At 34.7% G+C, this 23,243-nt stretch overlaps 1 protein-coding gene across 12 annotated transcripts in view; it reads right to left on the reverse strand.

Moving 5' to 3' along the window:
- The window catches only part of IQCM (IQ motif containing M), a 482,329-nt gene that overhangs the window by 73,030 nt on the left and 386,056 nt on the right, over nt 1-23,243 (reverse strand). For all 12 annotated transcript variants that reach the window (XM_032332483.1, XM_032332475.1, XM_032332473.1 and 9 more), the window contains one exon: nt 11,712-11,870. In XM_032332483.1, coding sequence (XP_032188374.1) covers nt 11,712-11,870 — 159 coding nt within the window. The remainder of the gene's footprint in view (nt 1-11,711; nt 11,871-23,243) is intronic.

A 23,243-nucleotide genomic window follows, 5' to 3' on the forward strand; every position in this document is an offset into this window, starting at 1 on the left:
TGCAAAGAAGACATCCAGATGGCCAACAGACACATGAAAAAGTGCTCCATATCACTGGGCATCAGGGAAATACAAATCAAAACCACAATGAGGTATCACCTCACACCAGTCAGAATGGCTAAAATCAACAAGTCAGGAAATGACAGATGCTGGCGAGGATGCGGAGAAAGGGGAACCCTCCTACACTGTTGGTGGGAATGCAAACTGGTGCCGCCACTCTGGAAAACAGCATGGAGGTTCCTCAAAATGTTGAAAATAGAACTGCCCTATGACCCAGCAATTGCACTATTGGATATTTACCCTAAAGATACAAACGTAGTGATCCAAAGGGGCACGTGCACCCGAATGTTTATAGCAGCAATGTCCACAATAGCCAAACTATGGAAAGAACCTAGATGTCCATCAACAGATGAATGGATCAAGAAGATGTGGTATATATACACAATGGAATACTATGCAGCCATCAAAAGAAATGAAATCTTGCCATTTGCGACAACATGGATGGAACTAGAGTGTATCATGCTTAGCGAAATAAGTCAAGCAGAGAAAGACAACTATCATATGATCTCCCTGATATGAGGAAGTGGTGATGCAACATGGGGGCTTAAGTGGGTAGAAGAAGAATCAATGAAACAAGATGGAATTGGGAGGGAGACAAACCATAAGTGACTCAATCTCACAAAACAAACTGAGGGTTGCTGGGGGGAGGGAGGTTGGGAGAAGGGGGTGGGATTATGGACATTGGGGAGGGTATGTGCTTTGGTGAGTGCTGTAAAGTGTGTAAACCTGGTGATTCACAGACTTGTACCCCTGGGGATAAAAATATATGTTTATAAAAAATAAAAAATTAAAAATTAAAAAAAAAAAAGAATTTTCTTTAGCATTTCTTACAAGTCAGGTTTGGTGGTAATGAACTCCCTCAAGTTTTGCTTCTTTGGGAAAGTCTTTATCCCTCTTTTGTTTCTGAAGTATTGCTTTATCAAGTATAGAATTCTTGATTGAAAGATATTTTTCTTTCAATATTTTGAATCATTCCATTCTCTCTCAGCCTAAAATGCTTCTGTTAAGAAACCTGCAAATAATCTTGTAAGGAGGAGGGGAAGAAACTTCTTTTGTGCAAATACTCTCTTTTCTCTGTTGTTCTTAACCCTTTTTAATTTGATCTTTGACTTATGACAAGTTAATTATTGTCTTAGTGTGTACTCCTCTTGAGGTTCAACCTATATGGCATCTAATGAAAGTCTAACAAAGCTGAGATCTATTACACTGGGAGAAATTCTCATGAACAAGAATATGGTTTCTCTGGTGTCTGAAGTAAGAGTAAATGGGCATTGAGTGAGTCTCTCTCCTGTGAGTTTTAATATATTCCCTTTGTTATATCAATTTTGACTATCTAGAGACACTTTTATGCAAACTTTCAAATTCCTTATTGAATTTTGAAGTTGAATTACCTAAAAAACTCTTTAACATATAAGAAGTTACTCTAATCTCTAATTTTACATATTACTTATATATTTAAAATATGTATTACCTAAAACTATCATTAACATATGAGGAGAGATTATAGTGTGTGTGTATAATGTAGTTATAAACTATGTTAATAAGATCTGAACAGTGTAAGGACATATAATTCCAAATGGTTATTTTGTTATACCTGGCATTATATAGTATGTCACCAATTTATCAGACTTTATAAAACCACTGTCTTAAAGAGTCTTGTGTTAGGTTGTGCAGGAGTACTTTAAAAAGGGGGAGGGAATTTCTTTTTTTTTTTTAATTTAAACTCAATTAGTTAATACCTCATTAGTTTCAGATGTAGAATTCAAAAATTCATCAGTTGTGAATAACACCCAGTGCTCATGACATCATGTGCCCTCCTCAATGCCCATTAACCAGTTATCCTAGCCCTCTACCTTTCCCCTCTAGCAACCTTCAGTTTATTTACTATAGTTAAGAGTCTTTCATGGTTTTTCTTCCTCTCTGATGACTTTCCATTCAGTAAAGGTTGGCAGGGGGACTACCTAAAACAAAGTTAGTTCCCACAACATGGAGGTCACATGCTCTTCCCATTGACTATAGCACTATCTTCTACTCTTTATTTAGTAACTGTAATCCATGCTGTAAGAACAACTCATATGTCATCTTCTTTATAAAATCAACTTTCATACTGCCAGATGTAGTCATTTCCTTTTCTTAGGCTCACAGTTATACCTAATTATATTATACTCAATTATACTTAATTAATTATACTAATTAATTATAATTAATTAACTAATTATACATAATCAGTTGTATCAATTAGCAAGAAATCTTGAATTTTTTCTTTATGTGCTTATTTACTAATAACATTAGGAATAACATTTCTTCATACTGTTAAGAAAAGCTTAAGAGTTCTACAGCTACAGTAATAAATTAAAACTACAACTTACTTTTTAAGCCTCTTTAACCAATCAATTATAATTGTGATAAATAATGCCCAGAACAAGTTTTAAACCTGTTTAATCAACCAGTAGTAGCACAATTCCTGAAACATACTCCTGAAAACCAACCAATGGGTGAGCAATCCTACTTTTGAAAGCTAATTAATGAACAGAAGTCTCTCTATTAACACAAGTTTGAAGGCTAATCAATCAACAACTTGTTTTTTCCTGAGGAACCATACCCTAAATCTTGTGTCATTTCACCTCCACTGTTAAAAGCCACTAATCACTAACTTGCATGTTGTATAACAGATTATCCCCAAATTAAAATCCTAAAACAGTATTTTTCTCATATAGTTTCTGAGACTTAGGAATTGGAATGGATTTTCTAGGTGGGTTAGGCCATGATCTCTCATGGGGTTGCTGTCCTCTGAAAGACTCATGAAGAGACTCGTCTTACATGTTTCATTACTCATACAGACCTCAATTCTTCACTGGATATAGGCAGATACCTTCAACTTATTAGCACAAAGACCTCAAGACCTCTCAACAGTTCTTTGAGTTCTTTGTGTGTGTGTGTGTGTGTGTGTGTGTGTGTGTTGTATTTTTCTCATTTAAAAAAAAATTGTATTTTTCAGTGTTCCAAGATTCATTGTTTATGCACCATACCTAGTGCTCCATGCAATACGTGCCCTCCTTAATACCCACCACCAGAGTAACACATCCCCCCACACCCCTCCCTTCCCAAACCCCCAGTTTGTTTCTCAGAGTCCACAGTCTGTCATGCTTTGTCTCCCCTTCCAATTTACCCCAGTTCACTGTTCCTTTCCTTCTAATGTCCTCATGTTATTCCTTATGCCCCACAAGTAAGTGAAACCATATGATAATTGACTTTCTCCGCTTGACTTACTTCACAGTTCTGCTGAGACCTCTATCACATGGCAGCTGGTTTTCCTCAGAGAAGCTTATCTAAGAGAGAACAAGGCCGGAGCCACAAAATCTTCCACAAAAACTTTTGTGACCTAGTCTCAGAGGTAAAATACTATAACTTTGCTTGTATTCTGTTGATAACAAAGACTGACCCTGATACAGTATGTATATTTCCACAAAAGCATGGATCATTGTGTCCATCTTGGGGATTAGCTACCTCTCTTCCCCAAAACCCTATATTATAGCAATAGTCTGCTTTGCCCATAAAGACTGTTTAACCAGCATAACTCTCCTTTACTTAGATGGACAACAAACTGAGCTTGGAGTTTTTATTTCAGATATTGAGTGTTGCTGTCATCCTTTGTCATTTTTGAGATGTTCTCCCAAGACTTTTTTTTTTTTTTTGGAAGATTTTTATTTGGTAGCTATTTCTTGGTCCCATAGACCAATAAAAGTGATCACTGGGACTAACTGAGCCAAAACTCTGATAGTGCTTTAGATTTGCTAGAATGTGAGCACTTCTAGGGGAGGAATTAGGCTTAAATTATTTTTCAAGCTGTATTGTCAAGAACATAGTTGATACTCAGTTAATGCTTGTTGAATAAATGAATGCAGAATTCAGATACAGAAACATAATCTTAAAATTTTCATTTTAAAAGGCTGAGAAGTATTGAGTGGTAGATTATTGTAAATATGCAACTCTCATTTCCTTTAGCTTATAGATCAGATGCCACATCTTAATTTCTTTCTCAAACACTTCCAACCTGCTTGATGAAACTGGATGGATGAGAGACATATCTCTGATTTGATCAATGAAGTCCAAGAAAAAATGGAATTCACATAGAATACATTCATTCCATTAAATGAATACGACCTAATTCATCATTCTAAAGTATTTGTAATAACTTGCCCACAGTTGAAGAACTTTCACCAGATACAATATAACATTCATTTTTATCTTTCTGTGAATAATTTCTGTGAGTATATTAAATGTTGAAAGTTTTAACCAATGGAACCATCATCTAAAAATAAAATACCATTTTATTTTTCCACCAGCAATTGCCCTTATGAAAGTAGAGTCACATAATTTTCTCTTAACAAAGAAAACAAAGGGATACTAAATAACAAAATGTGGAGATGCTGGCAGTTGAGAGTTGGTAAAAAGGGAGATATATACCCAATATATACCAATAGGTATATACCCAGACAACTTTATAAGTCCAATTGCATATAATATATAGATTTTAGTGATATTATTCTCCTCAAACAAGCAGGTAATCCACAGGTTAAGCAAGGCATTGAACTAACCAGAGTACATTTAAACTTATCCAAACCATAATAGACCATTTCCTCTACTTGCACATTTATAAGTCATATAAAGTATATGAAGCTCACTTAAAATCAGGATTTATTTGAGTTTTTCATTTTTCAATAATTAATCTTATAGAACACCCCTAAGGAACAGGTTCAAAAATTAATGTCTATATCCTAAATAAGTTAAGGATAATCAGGAATAATCAAGATACCAAATTTAAGAAGGCAAAATAAATTCTACCCATATCAATAATTAAAGGAAATATGGCCCCCCAAAAAGGAGAGATTATGATGGACAGAAATACAAATACTGATATGTGTATTTTAAAGATTATTTATTTGAGGGGGAGAGAGAAAGCGGGGGGGTGGGGAACAGAGGGAGAGACTCTTCAAGGGGACTCCCTGCTGAGAGCAGAACCCAACCAGGGCTTGATCCCAGGACCCATGAGATCATGACCTGAGCCAAAACCATGAGCTGTATGCTTAACTGACTAAGCCAACCAGGTGCCCCCAACATGTGTATTTTAAAAGTTTAAAACGAGTGCAAAGATATAAGCAGAACATGTAGAAGCTGGATTATAGTCACAATAAATTAGATATATTAGATTATCCTATCTTCTGAGTTCATCACTTAGAAGAAAGGAGAAAATTTAGGAAATGTTTAGAGAGAAGTGTCAGAAGACATTAAGGATTAGAAAGAGGACTTCTGAGGAAAAATATTTTTAAAGGCCTATTATTGAAATAGATTCTTATTAATCTATACATAGCCTTAACTTTGTGGATAGAGAAAAAGTTACAATTGCAATGAAGAATGTGTAAGAAAGAGTCTTATGTTGCAGAGTAGAAAGTTCTGAGAAAGATAATCATTAAAAAAATCCTACCTGTCAAGGACAATTATGTAATTGCCAGAGTCTTTAAAGATGAGATTATCATTTGGTTAATGTACATCAGATCTTGCCTGAAGGCAGTGGAATAAACTGAATAGCATAAAAGATATCTTGTAATTTTATAATGGGTAACAAAACAGTGATTAGGACAGGAAATCAGTTCCAGTATTAATTACATAACTTAAATAACCATATGTTATAAGGGTAAGAAAAATTTACTATATGAAGGGCTGGAAATGATATATGGAAAAGAAGTAGTAGAACTAGAGGTCTTTGCTCATTATTCAGGATCTGAACTAATTAGAAACCTTACATTAATATAATAATATGGTTCCAGTTAAGAATGCACCATTGGATTGAAAGTAATTTAATCATTCATTTGTATTCTCTAAATGATTTTCTTAAAAGATAATGGCTAACCTACTCCTTTCAAGGTATTCCCATTAGAATTCCAGGAGTTCCTTAATATAATCTACAGCTTCTAGGTTGAAAATCCACCAAAGTCACAAAAACTTAATGAAGTTGAGAAACAAGTTCAGTGTATCTGTGACAGTCTTTAAGACTAGGGAACTGAACAACAGACAACTCATAAGGAAAGGTAACAAAAGGTACAAGCCTTCTAAAAGGCTTGTTAAACTTATTTTCTGAAACTAAGTTTGACAAAACATATGTTCCTAGAGGAAAATGTAAAGCTTTTTCTTTTTTACTTCATTGATCTAAAATTATAAAATTATAATTCAGAAGAAATACTTTGTATATATTAACCAATTTGAATACATGACTTGTGCTTCATTCCAGTGAGATTCAAACCACTGTAATATGAATTATGGGGTATAAAAACATGGATATAATGAATATTTTTAGAATATGTATGGTCCTAATACTATGTAATTTGTTAGCAATTCATGTCATTTATAGAGCATTCAGTAATTCTATTAACTTCTCCTCAGTTCTTGCTGATGATACTTCTCTAAAACTACAGAGTGAATTCAATAAACAGGAGTGCTTACATTGTGGAGTATTATAAATGCTGGGACACATTATAAATTCTCAGAGCTATCTTCCCTAAAATGTTTCTAGTGGGGCAGATACTGAGTTTCAGAAAGCACTCCTGTAATAGACTAATCTTTCTCAAGACAAATGCTGCAAAATATTTTGTTTATCAATTTAATAACAACTGTAATTCACAAAGATGCAAGACCTTGGTCACTTACGAAAAAGGGAAAAGATAAGCATAAAACCTCAGAAGATGGAGTCTTTAACTTACAACATAGTGCCTCTTGCATATTTCCTTTATGTTTGTTTTATTTGTACCAAGTGTTCACAAATGGGCTATAAACAATGAACACAAATCTTTTAGAATGATATGGGTCACACTGTAGTAATGTTCAGGTGGAAAATAGCAAGGAGAGGATAGATCACAACCAGGGTCTTGATTCATCTTATAGAGCCTCAAACTCTAAATTATCTTTTTCATAATTTTCCTTCTCTTTCCCTCCTCTTCTTCCTCTATGCTTCCTATCAGAAAACAGCACTTAAGTGTGCCATTACGTGCACAAGCCCCATGAGACAGTAGTAGATCTGTGGCTTTCCTTAGATAAGTTCTAAACTGCTGGTTTTAAAACTTAAGGAGAAATCATTTCTCAAAAATATTACCAAAATACAAATTTCACTATCTTGGTTCTTTAAATTTATATTTTCAAGTTTACTTTTATAGCTTCATTGAAGTATAAATGAAAACCGAACATGTTTAGAGTGTACAATTTGATGAATTTTAGCATAGACTTACTTACATGAAACCATCAGCACAGTGACAATAATAAACTTTTCTATCATGCCAAAATTTCAAAACCCACCACATTTCACTTCCGCTCCCCCCCATGTCAGGTATACACAGATTTGCTTCTGTCATAAGATTTAGTTTGCATTTTCTAGACTTTTATATAAATGGAATCATACTCTTGACCTCTTTCTTTTTTGTCTGATTTCTTTCATTCAGCATATTCTTTTGAGATTCAGCCATGTTGTTACCTGTTTCAATACTGTCAATAGTTTGTTCTTTTAGATTGCTGAGTAAAAAGTATTCTGCAAGGGTATATCACAATTTGTTTATCATTTCACCTGTAGATAGGCATTTGGGTTGTTTCTAGTTTGAGTCTTTTATTTAAAAGTGGATCTATGAATATTCATGGACAAGTCTTTATATGGATTTATACTTTCTTTTGCCTTGGTTAAATGGGATGGTATGGTGGGATCATAAAAGAGATATACATTTAATTTTTTAAGAAAATATCAAACTGGATGTGGTGCATAAACAATAAATTCTGGTACATTGAATAGAAATTTAAAAAATTAAAAATTAAAAAATAAGTCCATTGTTATAAAGTTACTTTGACAAATCTCCTTTCTCTCACTATATCTCATTTCTCTCTGTATATGTGAGGTATACCTAGAATTTGGTACATTTGTGTTTAGGTGTGTATAGTGATTTGTTGTTCTTTTTTCTTCATATTTTTCTGTATTGATTTATTTCAAATTATGGAATTTGTATCATTTCAATAAACTATAAATTCATTATTATTTAAAAAAAAGAAAATATCAAACTATTGCAAAACGTTTTGACCATTTTACATTTGCACTGGCAGAATATTAGTGTTAAAGTTACCACCCATCCCTGTCAGCACTTGGTGTGTTCAGTTTTTAATTTTAGCCATTATAGTAAGTTCTTAGCCCATTGTGTTTAATTTACACTCCCCTAATGAGTAATAATGATGCACATCTTATCTGGACTTGTTTGCCATTTACATAAATTCTTTTCTCTTTTTATCTTGTGTTTACTTTTAAAATTTTACTTACAGTAAAATTCACTCTTTTGGTATACAGTTCATTTCAACTAATTTTTAGAGTCATATAACCACTATCATGATCAAGAAACAGAATAATCCCATCATTCTATGAAGTCCCTCATCCTGCCTTTTTGTAACCAAACCCTCCTATAGGCTATAAGCCCTGCAAATCACTGGACAGATCTGTCCTTATCGTTTTGCTTATTCCAAAATGTCATTTAAATAGAATCTATATATAACCTATGAATTAGCTTCTTTCACTTAACATGACACATCTGAAATTCATGCTGTTGTGTGTGTCAAAAGTTCAATCCATTTTATAGCTGGAAATACTTCACTGTGTACATGTAACAAATTTTGTTTATCTACTCACCAGTTGAAGAATATTTATGTTGTTTCCAGCTTTTGGCAATTAACCCTTTCTCTTATTAAAGATTTTATTTATCTATTTGACAGACAGAGGCAGAGAAGAAGGCAGAGAGAGCAGGGGAGGCAGGCTCCCTGCTGAGCAGAGAGCCTGATGCGGGGCTCGATCCCAAGACCCTGGGATCATGACCTGAGCCGAAGGCAGAGTCTTTAACTCACTGAGTCTCCCAGGCACCCTCAGATTCTGGCAATTAGAACTAAAGCAACTATATACACTTAAACATAAGTTTTTGGTCAACAAACAATTTCATTTCTCTTGTGTAATTATCCGGAGTAAGGTGGCTGGGTCTATGGTTAGAGTAACTTAACTTTATAAGAAAGCACCAAAATATTTGGAAATTGATTGCATCATTTTGCATTTCCACCAGTAATGAATGAGTGTTTCAGTTGCTCTACATCCTTGCCAGACTTGGTGCTGTCATGTTTTGAAATTTTATTTTAGTCTTTCTAATAGGTGAATATTCCCATTGTAGCTTTAATTTATATTTCCCTAATAACTAATGATATTGATCATCTTTTCATGTGCTTATTCACCATCTGTATATCTTCTTAGTCTATTTGGTTTTGCCAAAATACAAAGTTAATTCATAAAAGGAGAGTCTTTTCAACAAATAGCACTAGCACATCTGGGTGTCAACATACTAAATTAAAAAAACAAAAACAAAAACAATAAAAAACCAAATACAAAAAGCAAAAACAAAACAAAAAGCCAAGTAAAAAGAATAACTCAGGATAGATTTTATACTGATATATAAACCCCAAAAGTATAAAACTTCTAGAAGAAAAACTTGTGACTATAAGTCTGACCAATATATCTTGGTATCACAATAAAAGCATAAAGAATACAAGGGTATTTCCCTGATGCTGAGTGATGTTGAGCACTTTTTCATGTGTCTCTTGGTCATTTGGATGTCTTTTTTGCAGAAATGTCTGTTCAAGTCTTCTGCCCATTTCTTGACTGGATTATTTGTTCTTTGGGTGTTGAGTGTGATAAGTTCTTTATAGATTTTGGATACTAGCCCTTTATCTGATATGTCATTTGTAAATATCTTTTCTCATTCTGTTGGGTTTTTGTTTTTGTTTTTGTTTTTTTAATTTTGTTGACTGTTTCCTTTGCTGTGCAAAAGCTTTGTATCAGGAAAATACAAACCAAAACCACAGTGAGATATCACCTCACACCAGTTAATTTTAGCCAGTTAATTTTAGCCAGTCAGAAATGATAGGTGTTGGTGAGGATGCAGAGAAAGGGGAACCCTCCCACATTGTTGGTGGGAAGGCAAACTAGTGCAGCCATTCTGGAAAACAGTATGGAGGTTTCTCAAAAAGGAACTTTCAAAAAGTTGAAAATAGAGCTGTCCTACAACCCAGGAATCGACTACTAGGTATACCCTAAAAATATAAATGTAGTGATCTGAAGGGGCATGTGCACCCCAATGTTCATAGCAGCAATGTCCACAATAAGCAAGCTATGGAAAGAGTCTAGATGTCCATCAATAGATGAATGGATAAAGAAGATGTGGTATATATATACAATGGAATATTATGAAGCTATCAAAAAATAACACAAATCTTGCCATTTGCAATGATGTGGATAGAATTAGAGGGTATTATGCTAAGTAAAAAAGTCAATCAGAAAGACAATTATTATATGGTCTCTCAGATATGAGGAATTTGAGAGGCAGGGCAGGGGTGGGGGAAGGGAGGGAAAAATCAAACAAGATGGGACTGGGAAAGGAGACAAACCATAAGAGACTCTTAATCTAAGGAAACAAACTGAAGGTTTCTGGAGTGGGGTGGGAGGAATAGGGTGGCTGAGTGATGGACACTGGGGAGGGTATATGCTATGGTGAGTGCTGTGAATTGTGTAAGACTGATGATTCATAGACCTTTACTCCTGAAACAAATAATACATTATATATTAATAAATTTTAAAATATGAGGGTAAACTAGATTTCATCAAAATTAAAAACCTCTCTTCAAAAGGCATTATAAAAAGACAGAAAAGACAAGACACAGACTAGGAGAAAATATTTTCAAAGAATATATGTTAAAGGAGAAAATATTTTCAAAGAATATATGTTAAAGCATTTTAATGACAAATAAAAAATATATATTAAAAAATGGTCAAGATTTGAACAGATACTTCAATGACATACAATGACAAATACATGAAAACATCATCTACTAGAAAAATGTAAATGAAAACCACAATGGAATACCAATACATATCTATTAGAAAGACTAAAATTAGAAAAACTGATTAAACCAAGTACTGATGTAGCTGTGGAGTGAATGTAGCTCTCAGATCTCTCCTGATGGGGAATATGAAATAACTGAACTACTTTGGAAAACAGGGTGGTTAAGACAAATGCTTTGTCTAGACTCAGAACTGTGCAGGAATGTTCATGGGAACTTTCCTTATATTATCATGTTTTTGAAAGTAACACAAATGTCCATCATCAGGTGAATGAAAAAACACAATATGTTTCCACTATTCTTGAGGAGGCACCAAAGTGTAAAATAACCACTTTTTAAGCTGCAGGCACAATACTTAACAACTGAAATGAATATTCTATAGGGCCTATGTATTACCCTATATTATCTAAGTGACAAATAAGAGTTCTAAAAAGGATCATATCTTCTTTTTTTTTTAAAGTTTTTTAAATTAACATATAATGTATTATTTGTTTCAGAGGTACAGGTCTGTGATTCATCAGTCTTACACAATTCACAGCACTCACCATAGCATATACCCTCCCCAATGTCCATAACCCAGCCACCCTATCCCTCCCACCCCCAACCCCTCCAACAACCCTCAGTCTGTTTCCTAAGATTAAGGGTCATTTCTTCTATATTATAAAAAGAAATAATAAGATTCAGCATCTTACCTATATATCTGTATCCTTCTTCCCCATTTACTATGGGTCTCAGCCAAGTTGACCTAAGTCGTATATTATTACGCACATGGGCACCTTGAGGAGGATAGAGCGTAAATAACATTTCAATTGCATTGTACTTCTTGATGAGTTCAGAATATTTCTCATGGTCTGTAAAAAAAAGGAATATTAAAATGTTTTTAAATTTTAGATATTTTTGTCTAATGTGTTTCTTGTAAGTGAGGTAAATTAAAACTATTTACTAATTCGAACACTAATGGCTATGTTGATAGTGTGGGGGATTTTTAGCCCAAGGTACTTCACCAACTTACTTTTCAGATAATTCCTAGCAAAAATTAAGGAGTAAGTATTTTACAAATATCATCTCAAACACTGTAAGTTTAAAGAAGTATAGTTAATAGGTATATTAAAAAGTAGAGTAGCCAATGAACAGCATCCATATTACACATAACATGACCATATACATTTTTTAATTGCCATTAAACAATGAAATCAAATTAATCTGAAAAAAATGTTGACTAAACATAGAGTTCCCCAAAGTGGAATGACTGAATTAGTATTTCTAGGTTATGATCTGTAGGAAAATATAATGATATGTATACAAATACTTATATACCACTTAATATATATAAGGAATTTTTCCAAGGGCTTTTATTTTTTTTTAAGATTTTATTTATTTATTTGACACTCAGAGATCACAAGTAGACAGAGAGGCAGGCAGAGAGAGAGAAGGGAGCCTGCTGAGCAGAGATCGATGCAGGGCTTGATCCCAGGATGCGGGTCTCATGACCTGAGCCGAAGGCAGAGGCTTTAACCCACTGAGCCACCCAGGTGCCCTCCAAGGGCTTTTAAACAGTAATACAGTTAATTTTCATAGAGCATCTATAAGGCATATCCTATTATTATTTCCATTTTATATAAAGAATTTGAGGCCCAGAGAAATTAAAGAACTTGCCTAAATCTTGCAGTCTATAAATGATGCAATTAGGCTTTGGATTATCTAAGAAAACTCTGATTTGTTAAAAAAAAATGTCAACCAAACATAAAGTGCATTAACTAGTAAATGAAGAAACTAGAATTCAAAAGTGATTTGAACTACAGAGTGAAAAAATCTTTGGTTATGGACCCTGGGCCTCCACTTTGCAACTTCAGTTTTTGGTTGATAAGCCATTGCCCAAAATTCAATAAGACAATCTTCTAAGCAATGAATGCAAAGAGATTCTACCTAGAAACATTTCAAAGAAAAAAGAAATACTGATGTAAATCTTCATTTATAAGCCTGTTACATTTTTGTTCTTTCTTTCCTGATTTCCTTCCTTTCTTCTATTCCTTTATTTTGTTAAATAGTATATTTTGGTACAGTAAGTATAAAGCAGTATGACATAATGCTTACATGATTAAGAAAGGAGATTTGTTGGTGGGCTGTGTGCCAGGTATTAATCTATTACCTCACTCCTCATCCACCTTTTACTGTTCTGCTTATAAGACTAGAATATTTCTTCGCCATAAGGCACAATTTTAAGCATCTTCCATAGAAAACCACAAAGTGAACTAGATGATGAAAGGGCTCTTCCTGTTTTTGGGTAGTTCTCTCTGTTAGCTCTCACAGTGCACAGTACCCAGCAGTGTAGGACAATTTCTGGGGGGTGTCTCCTGGAACCACCCCCCACCACACTCACACTGGGAGCTTTCCACCAAGTTTATGGTGCAGCACTTTCCACATTTGACACCTCCCTATGGATAGTTCCCCAAGAACCCCAGAAAGTAACTTTCTTATGGGTTCCTCTAGCCTGCTATCTCAGTGAACTTCTCAGCTATTCAATGGGCCAGAGCTATGCCCTCTCCAAGATGTGCTTCCATGGGGGTGGTGAGGAGGGTAGAAGATCTTCTTTAAAAATGTGTTCTTTCCAGGACACCTGGGTGGCTCAGTCAGTTAAGTGTCTGCCCTCAGCTCAGGGCATGATCCCAGGGTCCTGGGATCAAGTTCTACATCAGGCTCCTTGCTCAGTGAAGAGCCTGCTACTCCCTCTGCCTACTCTGCCTGCCACTCCCCCGCCTGAGCTCTCTCTCTCAATCTCTCTCTCTCTCTCTCTCTCTGACAAATAAATAAATAAATAAAAATCTTAAAAATAATTGTTTTCTTTTCCTTGGGTGCTCTGTCTCAGACCTAAGAGTACCTGCCACTACCTATACTTGTACTTCTCAATTTTTTAGAGTTATTTTTACCCCTTAGTAGTATATCATAATTAATAATTCTTTACATTAAATTCTTCCTGCTCAAATTACTGTGTAGTTTCTATTTCCTGATTGGACCCCAGCTGATCTGTTCAAAGAAGTATAATGAGCCTTAATGTTAAAATCACCATTAACAAGGTATGAAATATTAGACAAATCAGTTTACCTTCAGGTGATAATATTTGTCTCATAAAATTGTTGCTAGGATAATCCTAACATTTAGGTGATATAAGATATATAAAGCATTTATATGGCATCATGTCTTTATGTACTAGATGAATGTGTTATCAATTTTCATCTAGTACTATTTCAGTAATAACAGAAATGATGAGAGAGTCAGAAAATAATAAATAATATGTATTGTGTCTTTCAGTTATACACATATTAGGGACTTTTCTGCCTCCTTTTAAAAGGGAGAGTTCAAAATTCCTCCGTGGAGCACCTATTTTAGATGCGTGATATCTGTGTCAACACCCGCAAACATCACCTGTCAAGAGCAGAGAGGAAGCTGGAACTATTATAAAGCAGTGCTGAAGAGTGAACATGCTCTATTTTTTTAATTCAGTCGTACTTCTTCCAGAAGTTGAGAGGGGAGCTCCTCAGGCAGGGTGTGACTTCCTGAGTTGTAAGGGACACTAGGGATACAGCATTGTAAATGAGAAATCACACAGCAAATAAAATACAATGCTGAAGTTTTCCATTAAAGACAAGATAAGAAAACAAGAGAGATCAGAGTTTCTTTCTTTGAAATCATAAAGAAAATTAAAGTAAAAAAAAACTAGCAAGAATTGTAGCTATTTAGCGTGAAAAGATAGAATTACACTTGAGGTTTCGCCCCTTCCCAACATTTGAATCTTTCTAACACCATTAGCTTAAAAAAAGATGTTTAGTAATGTTATTTGATAGGATTATGCTTACTAGTTTCAATAAAGGACTGTATTATGCATAAAAACAAATATTTCCAATTTCAGGTAAAATAAATGCCTTAAACTAAAATCTCTATGGCAGTAAACATAGAACTGCCACTTTTTCTTACTGGTATATCCTGATTAAAGACTAAGCAGAAACACGTGAAGTCGGTGGAATGTAGCATTTGCTAGGACAGTAAGACACGGTGCTAATTCTAACAGCAGACTCACATTGAAGGCTTCTAGCTCAGAGTCCTGCTAATGTCACCATTTGCCATCAGGTAACACAAATGGAGGCTTGGATCTTATACAAACTAGGCATTATGATTTTTGAATGATTGTACCTTCCTTCATAATATCAAAGATGATTCCAGATAAACACTTTTAATTTTAGAAAACATATAGCTTATAAAACATGTTCTCTTTCTATTTTATTACATATGTCATCCCAAGATAAAAATAGGAATTTAACTACTGTTGCTGATATTGATAATTTTTGTTATTTATGGAGCAACTTCCTTTCACTGCACTGCTGAGCCAATACTGCCATATTGGATTCAGATGTAGTAATACTTTTCTCAGAACTCACAACAAGAGTTTTTATTTACCTCTTCCTCCCCAAGCTGTATGTGCAGTAAAAATCTGAAGATCTTCCATGTATGTATTCTAGGTTTGGTTCTGTGGCAAAAGCCCACACGAAATTTCTCTATTGCTCCCAGGTAACCAAGTAGTTAATTGTCTTCGTTAGAGATAGCAGTGGTTTATAGCAGAGGCTGTGGAGCTGAACTGCCTGGGTATGAATCTGGATCTGCCATTTATGAGCTGTGTGACCTGAAGCAAGTTATCTAACCTCATTCCAGTTCAGTATCATAGTAAAACTGTTCACATTATAGTGCTGTTATGAAGACTACAAGGGTCAATGTAAGTAAAGTCTTTAGAAGAGGATCTAGTCTTTAGAAGAACACCTGATTAATAGCCAGTATTATTTAAGCATTAGTTATTACTATTATTATGATGATCTTCATTTAACAGATGCTGGTACAGCCTCTATCCTATTTAGATAATGATAGCAGTTCCTGTCTCTTCCTCCATCTTGCTTGCTTGTGGGTAGATGGAAGAAGGGTCAGTTGTCTTGAAGCCATTGCCTTTTCTGATCACTCCTACATTATTTTGGATGCTCTATGGGTCAGTGGTTCCTACTCGATAGTGATCAGAAGTTTTTGTTAATTAGTCATTTGTGGGCTACTAATTGGTGTTATGGTGTTCTTCCTTGTCATTATTATTAACATTTTGTTGGATTTACATATTTACAGATATTGAAGGCACCATCAATTTACATAGCACTAAGACATATAAAGGACTAGAAATTTAACTATGGCATACCATTGATTATAAGACATAGGTTAATTTAGGCAACACTAAAATATGAAAGTATGCATCTAGAGCTAACAAAATGTGGCAAAATCAAGCAACCTAGCTACTTAATTGAGAACTCCATGTAGGTAACAAATAAGCATCTCAAAACATGTCCTGTGCCAGGGTTTCTTGTCTCAGTAAATAACATTTATCTCTTTTTTTCCTTTCATGTAGATAAAACTGTTTTCTTCTTAAGTATATAGCTTAATGCATTTAGCAAATGTTAATATAAAGCAAATCCCAAGATATAGAGCACTGTCATCACCCCATAAAGATTCCTGATACCCATTTCTAGTTAACCTCCCACCCCTTCAAAGGCAACTGTCATTCTTCCATCTATCTTTATAGTTTTATTCTTTTTTTTTAAATTCAATTAGCCAACACATACTGCATCATTAGTTTCAGAGGTAGTGTTCAACAATTCATCAGTTGCGTATAACACCCAGTGATCATCTCATCACGTGCCTTTCTTAATGCCCATCACCCAGTTTCTGCATCTCCTCACATACCATCCCTTTAGCAACCCTCAGTTTGTTTCCCATAGTTAAGAGTCTCTCAGGCTTTGTCTTCCTCTCTGATTTCTTCCTATTCAGTTTTCCCTCCCTTTCCTTATGGTCCTCTTTACTATTCTCATATTCCACATATGAGTAAAACCATATGATAACTGTCTTTCTCTGAACTTATTTCACTTAGCATAATACTCTCCAGTTCCATCCACATCAATGTAAAGTGTAAGTATTCATCATTTCTGATGGCTGAGTAATATTCCATTGTATGTATACATACATTTTCTTTATCCATTCATCTGTCAATGGACATCTGAGCTCCTTTCACAGTTTGGCTGTTGTGGAACTAACATCTATCTAACGGTAGACTCTAGAAAAAATTATCACCTATACTGACACAAACAACTTAGTCTCCTTAATAGTCTTCTTGTCCTTCCAATCTTATCTCTAAATACAGCCACAATAATATTATTAAATGTATTTTTGTACATTTTCTTATTCAATGGTTCCCTGATGCTCTTAAAATAATGTCAGCTCTTTACTATGTCCTAAAAGATTCTGGCTCTACCACTTCCTCCATCTCTAACAACCTTGGCTTTCTTTCAGTTTCATAAACACACCTTGATTCCTCGCGTTTCAGAACCTTTGCACAAGATGTTCTACCTGCCTGGCCTGTTCCCCTCTCCTTCCCTCCATTACCTCAGTAGTATCTATATCTCCTTCACGTCTCTCCCAAGAGTGTCCTGTGACCATCACCAAACGAAATCAATATAAGATCCCAGAGTTATTGTTCTCTGCATGTTTTTTCCATTATGCATACTGGCATTCATAATTATATCATTTGTATTATTATTTGATTAAAATAAGACTTTTAGCTCGAGACAGACAAAGGTCCATGACTGTTTGCTGACCCACTTACTGTATCTCCTATCACTGGGAGTGTCTCATACTTACAAAGGATCAATAAAAGGTTTCTAAATTAAATAATAAAACAATAACTGATAGTATTTTGAGGGAGCTTAGTATATGGATGGTGGTATACTAATAAACAAGTTATATATATTTGTTAATTTCATCCTAAAAGCACATATGTTTAAATTGCTGACAATCCTGTGAGTCTCATATCATACTTATATCACAGCTTCAGTTACTGAGGCAGAGGGAGGGTGCAGAGCATGTTCATAGCCTCACAGCTAGTTAATAGTGAAGCCAGGATCTACTCTTCATTGTCTCACTTCAAAGCTTATCCTTTTAATGAGGATGCCAGACTGCTTTAAACACCGGGTTCTTGGTAACATGAGACTGTTAGTGGCTTCATGAGTTGCTAGGCATCTGGTGGCCTCTCCCCTTGAAGTTTTCTTCTCATCTTTCCAACTCTTTAGTGGTCCTAGCATAGTCTGCTCATCAGCACTATGACTTCTCTCTCAGAACCAACAGTTCATAGCTCTTTTCAGGCAGTTTTCTAATGTTCTTCTCACAAGAACTTACTTTGTAGAGGCTACTGATGATCTCTCAGGTCAACGCTGTATTCATCAACTAATTAAAAACCCTTTTAGTTTGCTAAGGATGTAAACTAGCATAAAATCCTAGTGTGACCTCTATAGCCTCCTCCAGTATTCTCCTGACTCTCAAATAAGTGAGGTTCCTTATGTTAAATATTTATACTAGATGGTGAATTTTCAGAGAACTCCAAGATGCTCCTCCCTTCCTCTCCCAAACAGGGCACTGTTATTGAGAGCTCACAGCTTCCCTCTTGCAGAGCTTAAATCTGAACAGTTAAGGCAGTTGTTCCCAGATTTGTACACAGTAATTTAGTAAGATATTTAGTAAGATATAAATGGGATCTTACTAATTGAATTTATTTGTGTTTGGCAAATCTTCTGGTTTCATGGTTATTTTAACATTAATTCATGGTCTTAAAAGCATCATGTATTCATGATAGGAAACACTGAAAATACAAAAAAGCATAAGGAATAATTAATTATTACTTTCAGCATTTGCCAGCTCTAATCCCATGGGCATAGTTTTTATTCTCTCACAACCCCAGAGAGCACAATAGAGCATGAGTAGTTAGTAGGGTGCTTAGTGGCAGATCACTCCTACATCAAATAACTATTAAAATATTTCTATTAAATACCAGGTGGTGGGTATTATAGAGGGCACGGATTGCATGGAGCACGGGGTGTGATGCAAAAATAATGAATACTGTTATGCTGGAAATAAAAAATAAAAATAAATAAATAAATAAATTAAAAAAAAAAATAATAAGCTTAGCCGACTTTAAAAAATACAATATTAGGGGCACCTGGGTGGCTCAGTGGGTTAAAGCCTCTGCCTTCAACTCAGGGCATGATCCCAGGGTCCTGAGATCTGGCCCCACATCGCGCTCTCTGCTAGGCAGGGAGCCTGCTTCCCTTGCTCTCTCTCTGCCTCTCTCTCTGACTACTTGTGATCTCTCTCTCTCTCTCTCTCTGTCAAATAAATAAATAAAATCTTTTAAAAAAATACAATATTAAATTTTAAATTGGTAAAAGGCAAACTATTTAAGTAATCTGAAGAGAAACCAAAGTATAGCCCAAATATCCATTAAGTGATGACTGGATAAAGAGGTTGTAGTATGTATACACACACACACACACACACACACACACACACACACACACAATGGACTTTTGCTCAACCATCAGAAAGAATGAAATCTTGCCATTTGCAATGACATGGATTAGAACTAGAGGGTATTATCCTAAGTGTAATAAGTCAATCAGAGAAAGACAATTATCATGTGATTTCAGTCATACTTAGAATTTAAGAAACAAAACAGGTGAACATAGGGGAAGGGAAGGAAAAATAAAATAAGATGAAACACTGAAAGAGTCAGATCATTACAGACTCATAACTATAGGAAACAAACTGAGGGTTGCTGAAGGGAAGATGGCTGGGGGAGGGGGTATTAAGGAGGGCTTCTGAAGTAATGAGCACGGGGTGTTATATGCATCTGATGAATCACTAAATTCTACCTCTGAAAGTAATAATACAGTATATGTCAATATTTTTTTTAAAGATTGTATTTATTCATTTGACAGGGAGAGAGCACAAGTAGGCAGAGCGGCAGGCAGAGAGAGAGAGAAGCAGGCTCTCTGCTGAGCAGGAAGCCTGATGTGGGGCTCGATTCCAGGACCCTGGGATCATAACCTGAGCTGAAAGCAGCCGTTTAACTGACTGAGCCACCCAGGTGCTCTATGTTAATATTTTTTAAGAAGTAAGAGTGATAAAAAGAAAGACCATCTATTATCATAATACTCTCTTTCTGGAATTATTATTAAAGGATATTTTAGCACTAAAAATGCATGAGCCACACAATCTCAGATGAAAGAACAGTATTTATATGGAATGATGAGAACCTTGAGCTTCTAGGATTTTTGAACGAGCCAATTTTTTCCTAATGGGCCTGTCCTCAATACAAATCCCAGTACAGACTCAATGCTTAAATAGGACATGTGTGTAAATTGTTAGTTCAAGACCAGTCTTAAATGTATCAGGGAGAGTTAGAGGGCTAACAAAGCTTCACTAGTGACCCTCAGTTACTAAACCAGAATGGCAGACCTGGTTATTGGAGTCAATTATTAACATGTATTTACAAGTATGGGTAGAAATAGCTTATTCTTTACCTTTGCCCAGTACCTACACTAATATGTAACTCAATTTATTACCAAGGTAAAAATATACTTTAAATCCTTCCTTCAAACATAAAGTTCATAAGTTAAAAGCAATGGTGATAGTGGATGGAGGTTTTCTTCCATTGTGAGCATTAAGCTCTCATTAAAATGTTAATTTATCTCTCCTGTGCTACTGACAAGCCATGGGAAGCTTCAGTATAGGGTTATCAAATAAGAGTTTAAACTAGTGGTAGAATCATCTACAACCCACTGTAAGTGACCAATTGCTAAACATTGTACATTTAATATTCTGTCACTGCCACAGCACTTCTGTGGCTTTCATTTTCTTTGACTTGAAATAAAAGATTGTCATACTTTTCTGTCATGTCATTTTTATCTAAGCTTTTCTATTTATTAGTAAATCCAAGAGAAGGATACCAACTTACCAGTGGAAAAATTGTCTTGAACAAGGGAAATGAATCTAAAGCATCCCCATTCTTAAATTAATGAAACTTTCTTAAATTTAACTTCCTTTAAGAAGGACAAGATCTTAATGATTGTTAATGAAGGAGCAAAACATTAAGATTCAAAACCAGGGGCCCCTGGGTGGCTCAGTGGGTTAAGCCACTGCCTTCGGCTCAGGTCATGATCTCAGGGTCCTGGGATAGAGCCCCGCATGGGGCTCTCTGCTCAGCAGGGAGCCTGCTTCCTCCTCTCTCTCTGCCTGCCTCTCTGCCTGCTTGTGATCTCTCTCTGTCAAATAAATAAATAAAATCTTAAAAAAAAAAAAAAGATTCAAAACCAAAGGGCAAAATGGTTTAAGGCAGTTACACAATATGCCACTGGATGATATAACCAGTAAATATAAATGCAAGAGCAGTTGATTTTTCATATCGTAGTTAAATACTTGGCATGTATTGATTAAAAATTTGTTAAAGTCTAGGCAAATATTAATTTAAAGATTGCTGAAATATAACAAGTATTACTTTTAAATCTTTTTAAATTTACTTTTAAATCTCCTCTGTTCGGGAAAACAGACGTGTATTGTCAATTTGCCAGAATGTTCTTTACTATATAATTTAAATGTTAAATATAAGAAAACTGTGTCCTTGATATATATATATTTATGAATCCAATAAAATTCCTACCATAGAATAGAAAATTAGGGAATTGCAGCCATTGGATTACTCAATAATTAAAGTACAGTTATTTCAAAAGGTTCACTTCCACAACGGAACATAGAAAGTTCCTAAGAAATATCCTAACATTTTAACTTTATTTCCATTGTATTTTTACGTTTTAGACTTAAAAGCAAATTCAATATATTTTCAAATATTTGATAAAGAAAGCTAAAAGACTCTCCTTTTTCTGTCTTCATGAAATTTAGATTGAAAACACAGATCCTATTAGCATACATAAATTATATAGCTACATAAAGCAACACATAACTTTGGTTAATAATTCCAATAGAAATATAATACTTCCTTATGAGGGACATTTTATTTCTTCTAAAACTCTATGTAAAAAAAAAAAATGATATGTTAAAACCTAAAATAAATTGTTAAAGAAAAGCTCAATGATAGATTTGTGTTTAAAAAAAAAAAAAAAGCATCGCTGTTATTGAACAACAAAGAGTAAGGTAACTTCACATCTAAAAACCTGAAAAAAATAATAACATAAAAAAACAGAATATTTAAATATTAATTAAATATGTTCCTAAGGAGGAAAAAACTTTTTTTAAAGATTTATTTATTTGAGAAAGAGAAAGGGAGACAGATTATGAGCAGGTGGAGGGGCAGAAGGACAAGCAGACTCCCTGCTGAGCCCTATGCATGTCTCAATCTGAGACCCTGAGATCCTGACCTGTGCTGAAGTCAAATGCTTAACCAACTGAGCCACCCAGGTTCCCCAAGGAGGAGTAAAGATTTAAGTTGGGATTGGTATAGATCAGGTAAAATGTAAATTATTTTAATAGATGTTGAAAAGGTACTTAATATAACCAAAAAATAATGCTTTTCATAAAAACATCTAGTAAATTTGGAAGAAAATACTTAAAACAAGCATTAGTAGTACATAATAACAAAATTAATGAAAAAACAAAAATGTCCATCATTATCATTATTATCTAATGTCTTGAAAGTTCTAGCCAATGCAGAAGTCAAGAAAAAGATATCATAAAGTCACATCCTAAATGATAGATGCATAATAGTGAAAAGTATCATTATTTTCAGGGGGGCAATTACATAGTCATAAAACTCAACAAGATCAGGTGAAATCTATTATTATCTTCAGAAAATATGGCTATAGGTTATAAAATAAACATACAATAATTAATAGTTGTAAGAAAAACTTGCTAGAATACATAATAGACAAAGAATATGATTCAACAGTTTTTAAAAATGACAAAACAGCTGGGAAAAAAAGCCTATGTGAGTGTGTCCTTATGGGTGATTGTCTATATACTAGAAGTCATGCAAACATTGCCTCTATGTGATTGGGGTATTCTGCTTAATTTTAAGTATTCCATTCTAAAAATATGCCTTTATGGTACCTGGGAGGCTCAATGGGTTAAGCCTCTGTCTTCAGCTCAGATCATGATCCCAGGGTCCTGGGATTGAGCCCTGCATTGGACTCTCTGCTCAGCAGGAAGCCTGCTTCCCCTCTCCCTCTGCCTGCCTCTCTGCCTACTTGTGATCTTTCTCTCTCAAATAAATAAAATCTAAAAAAATATATAAAAAAATAAAAATATACCTTTAATTTTTCTCTGAAGGTTTGACTCTTGGGATGACCAGATTAAATCCA

This window comes from Mustela erminea, chromosome 2, assembly GCF_009829155.1.
Source record: "Mustela erminea isolate mMusErm1 chromosome 2, mMusErm1.Pri, whole genome shotgun sequence".
NCBI classification, from domain to species: Eukaryota; Metazoa; Chordata; class Mammalia; order Carnivora; family Mustelidae; genus Mustela; species Mustela erminea.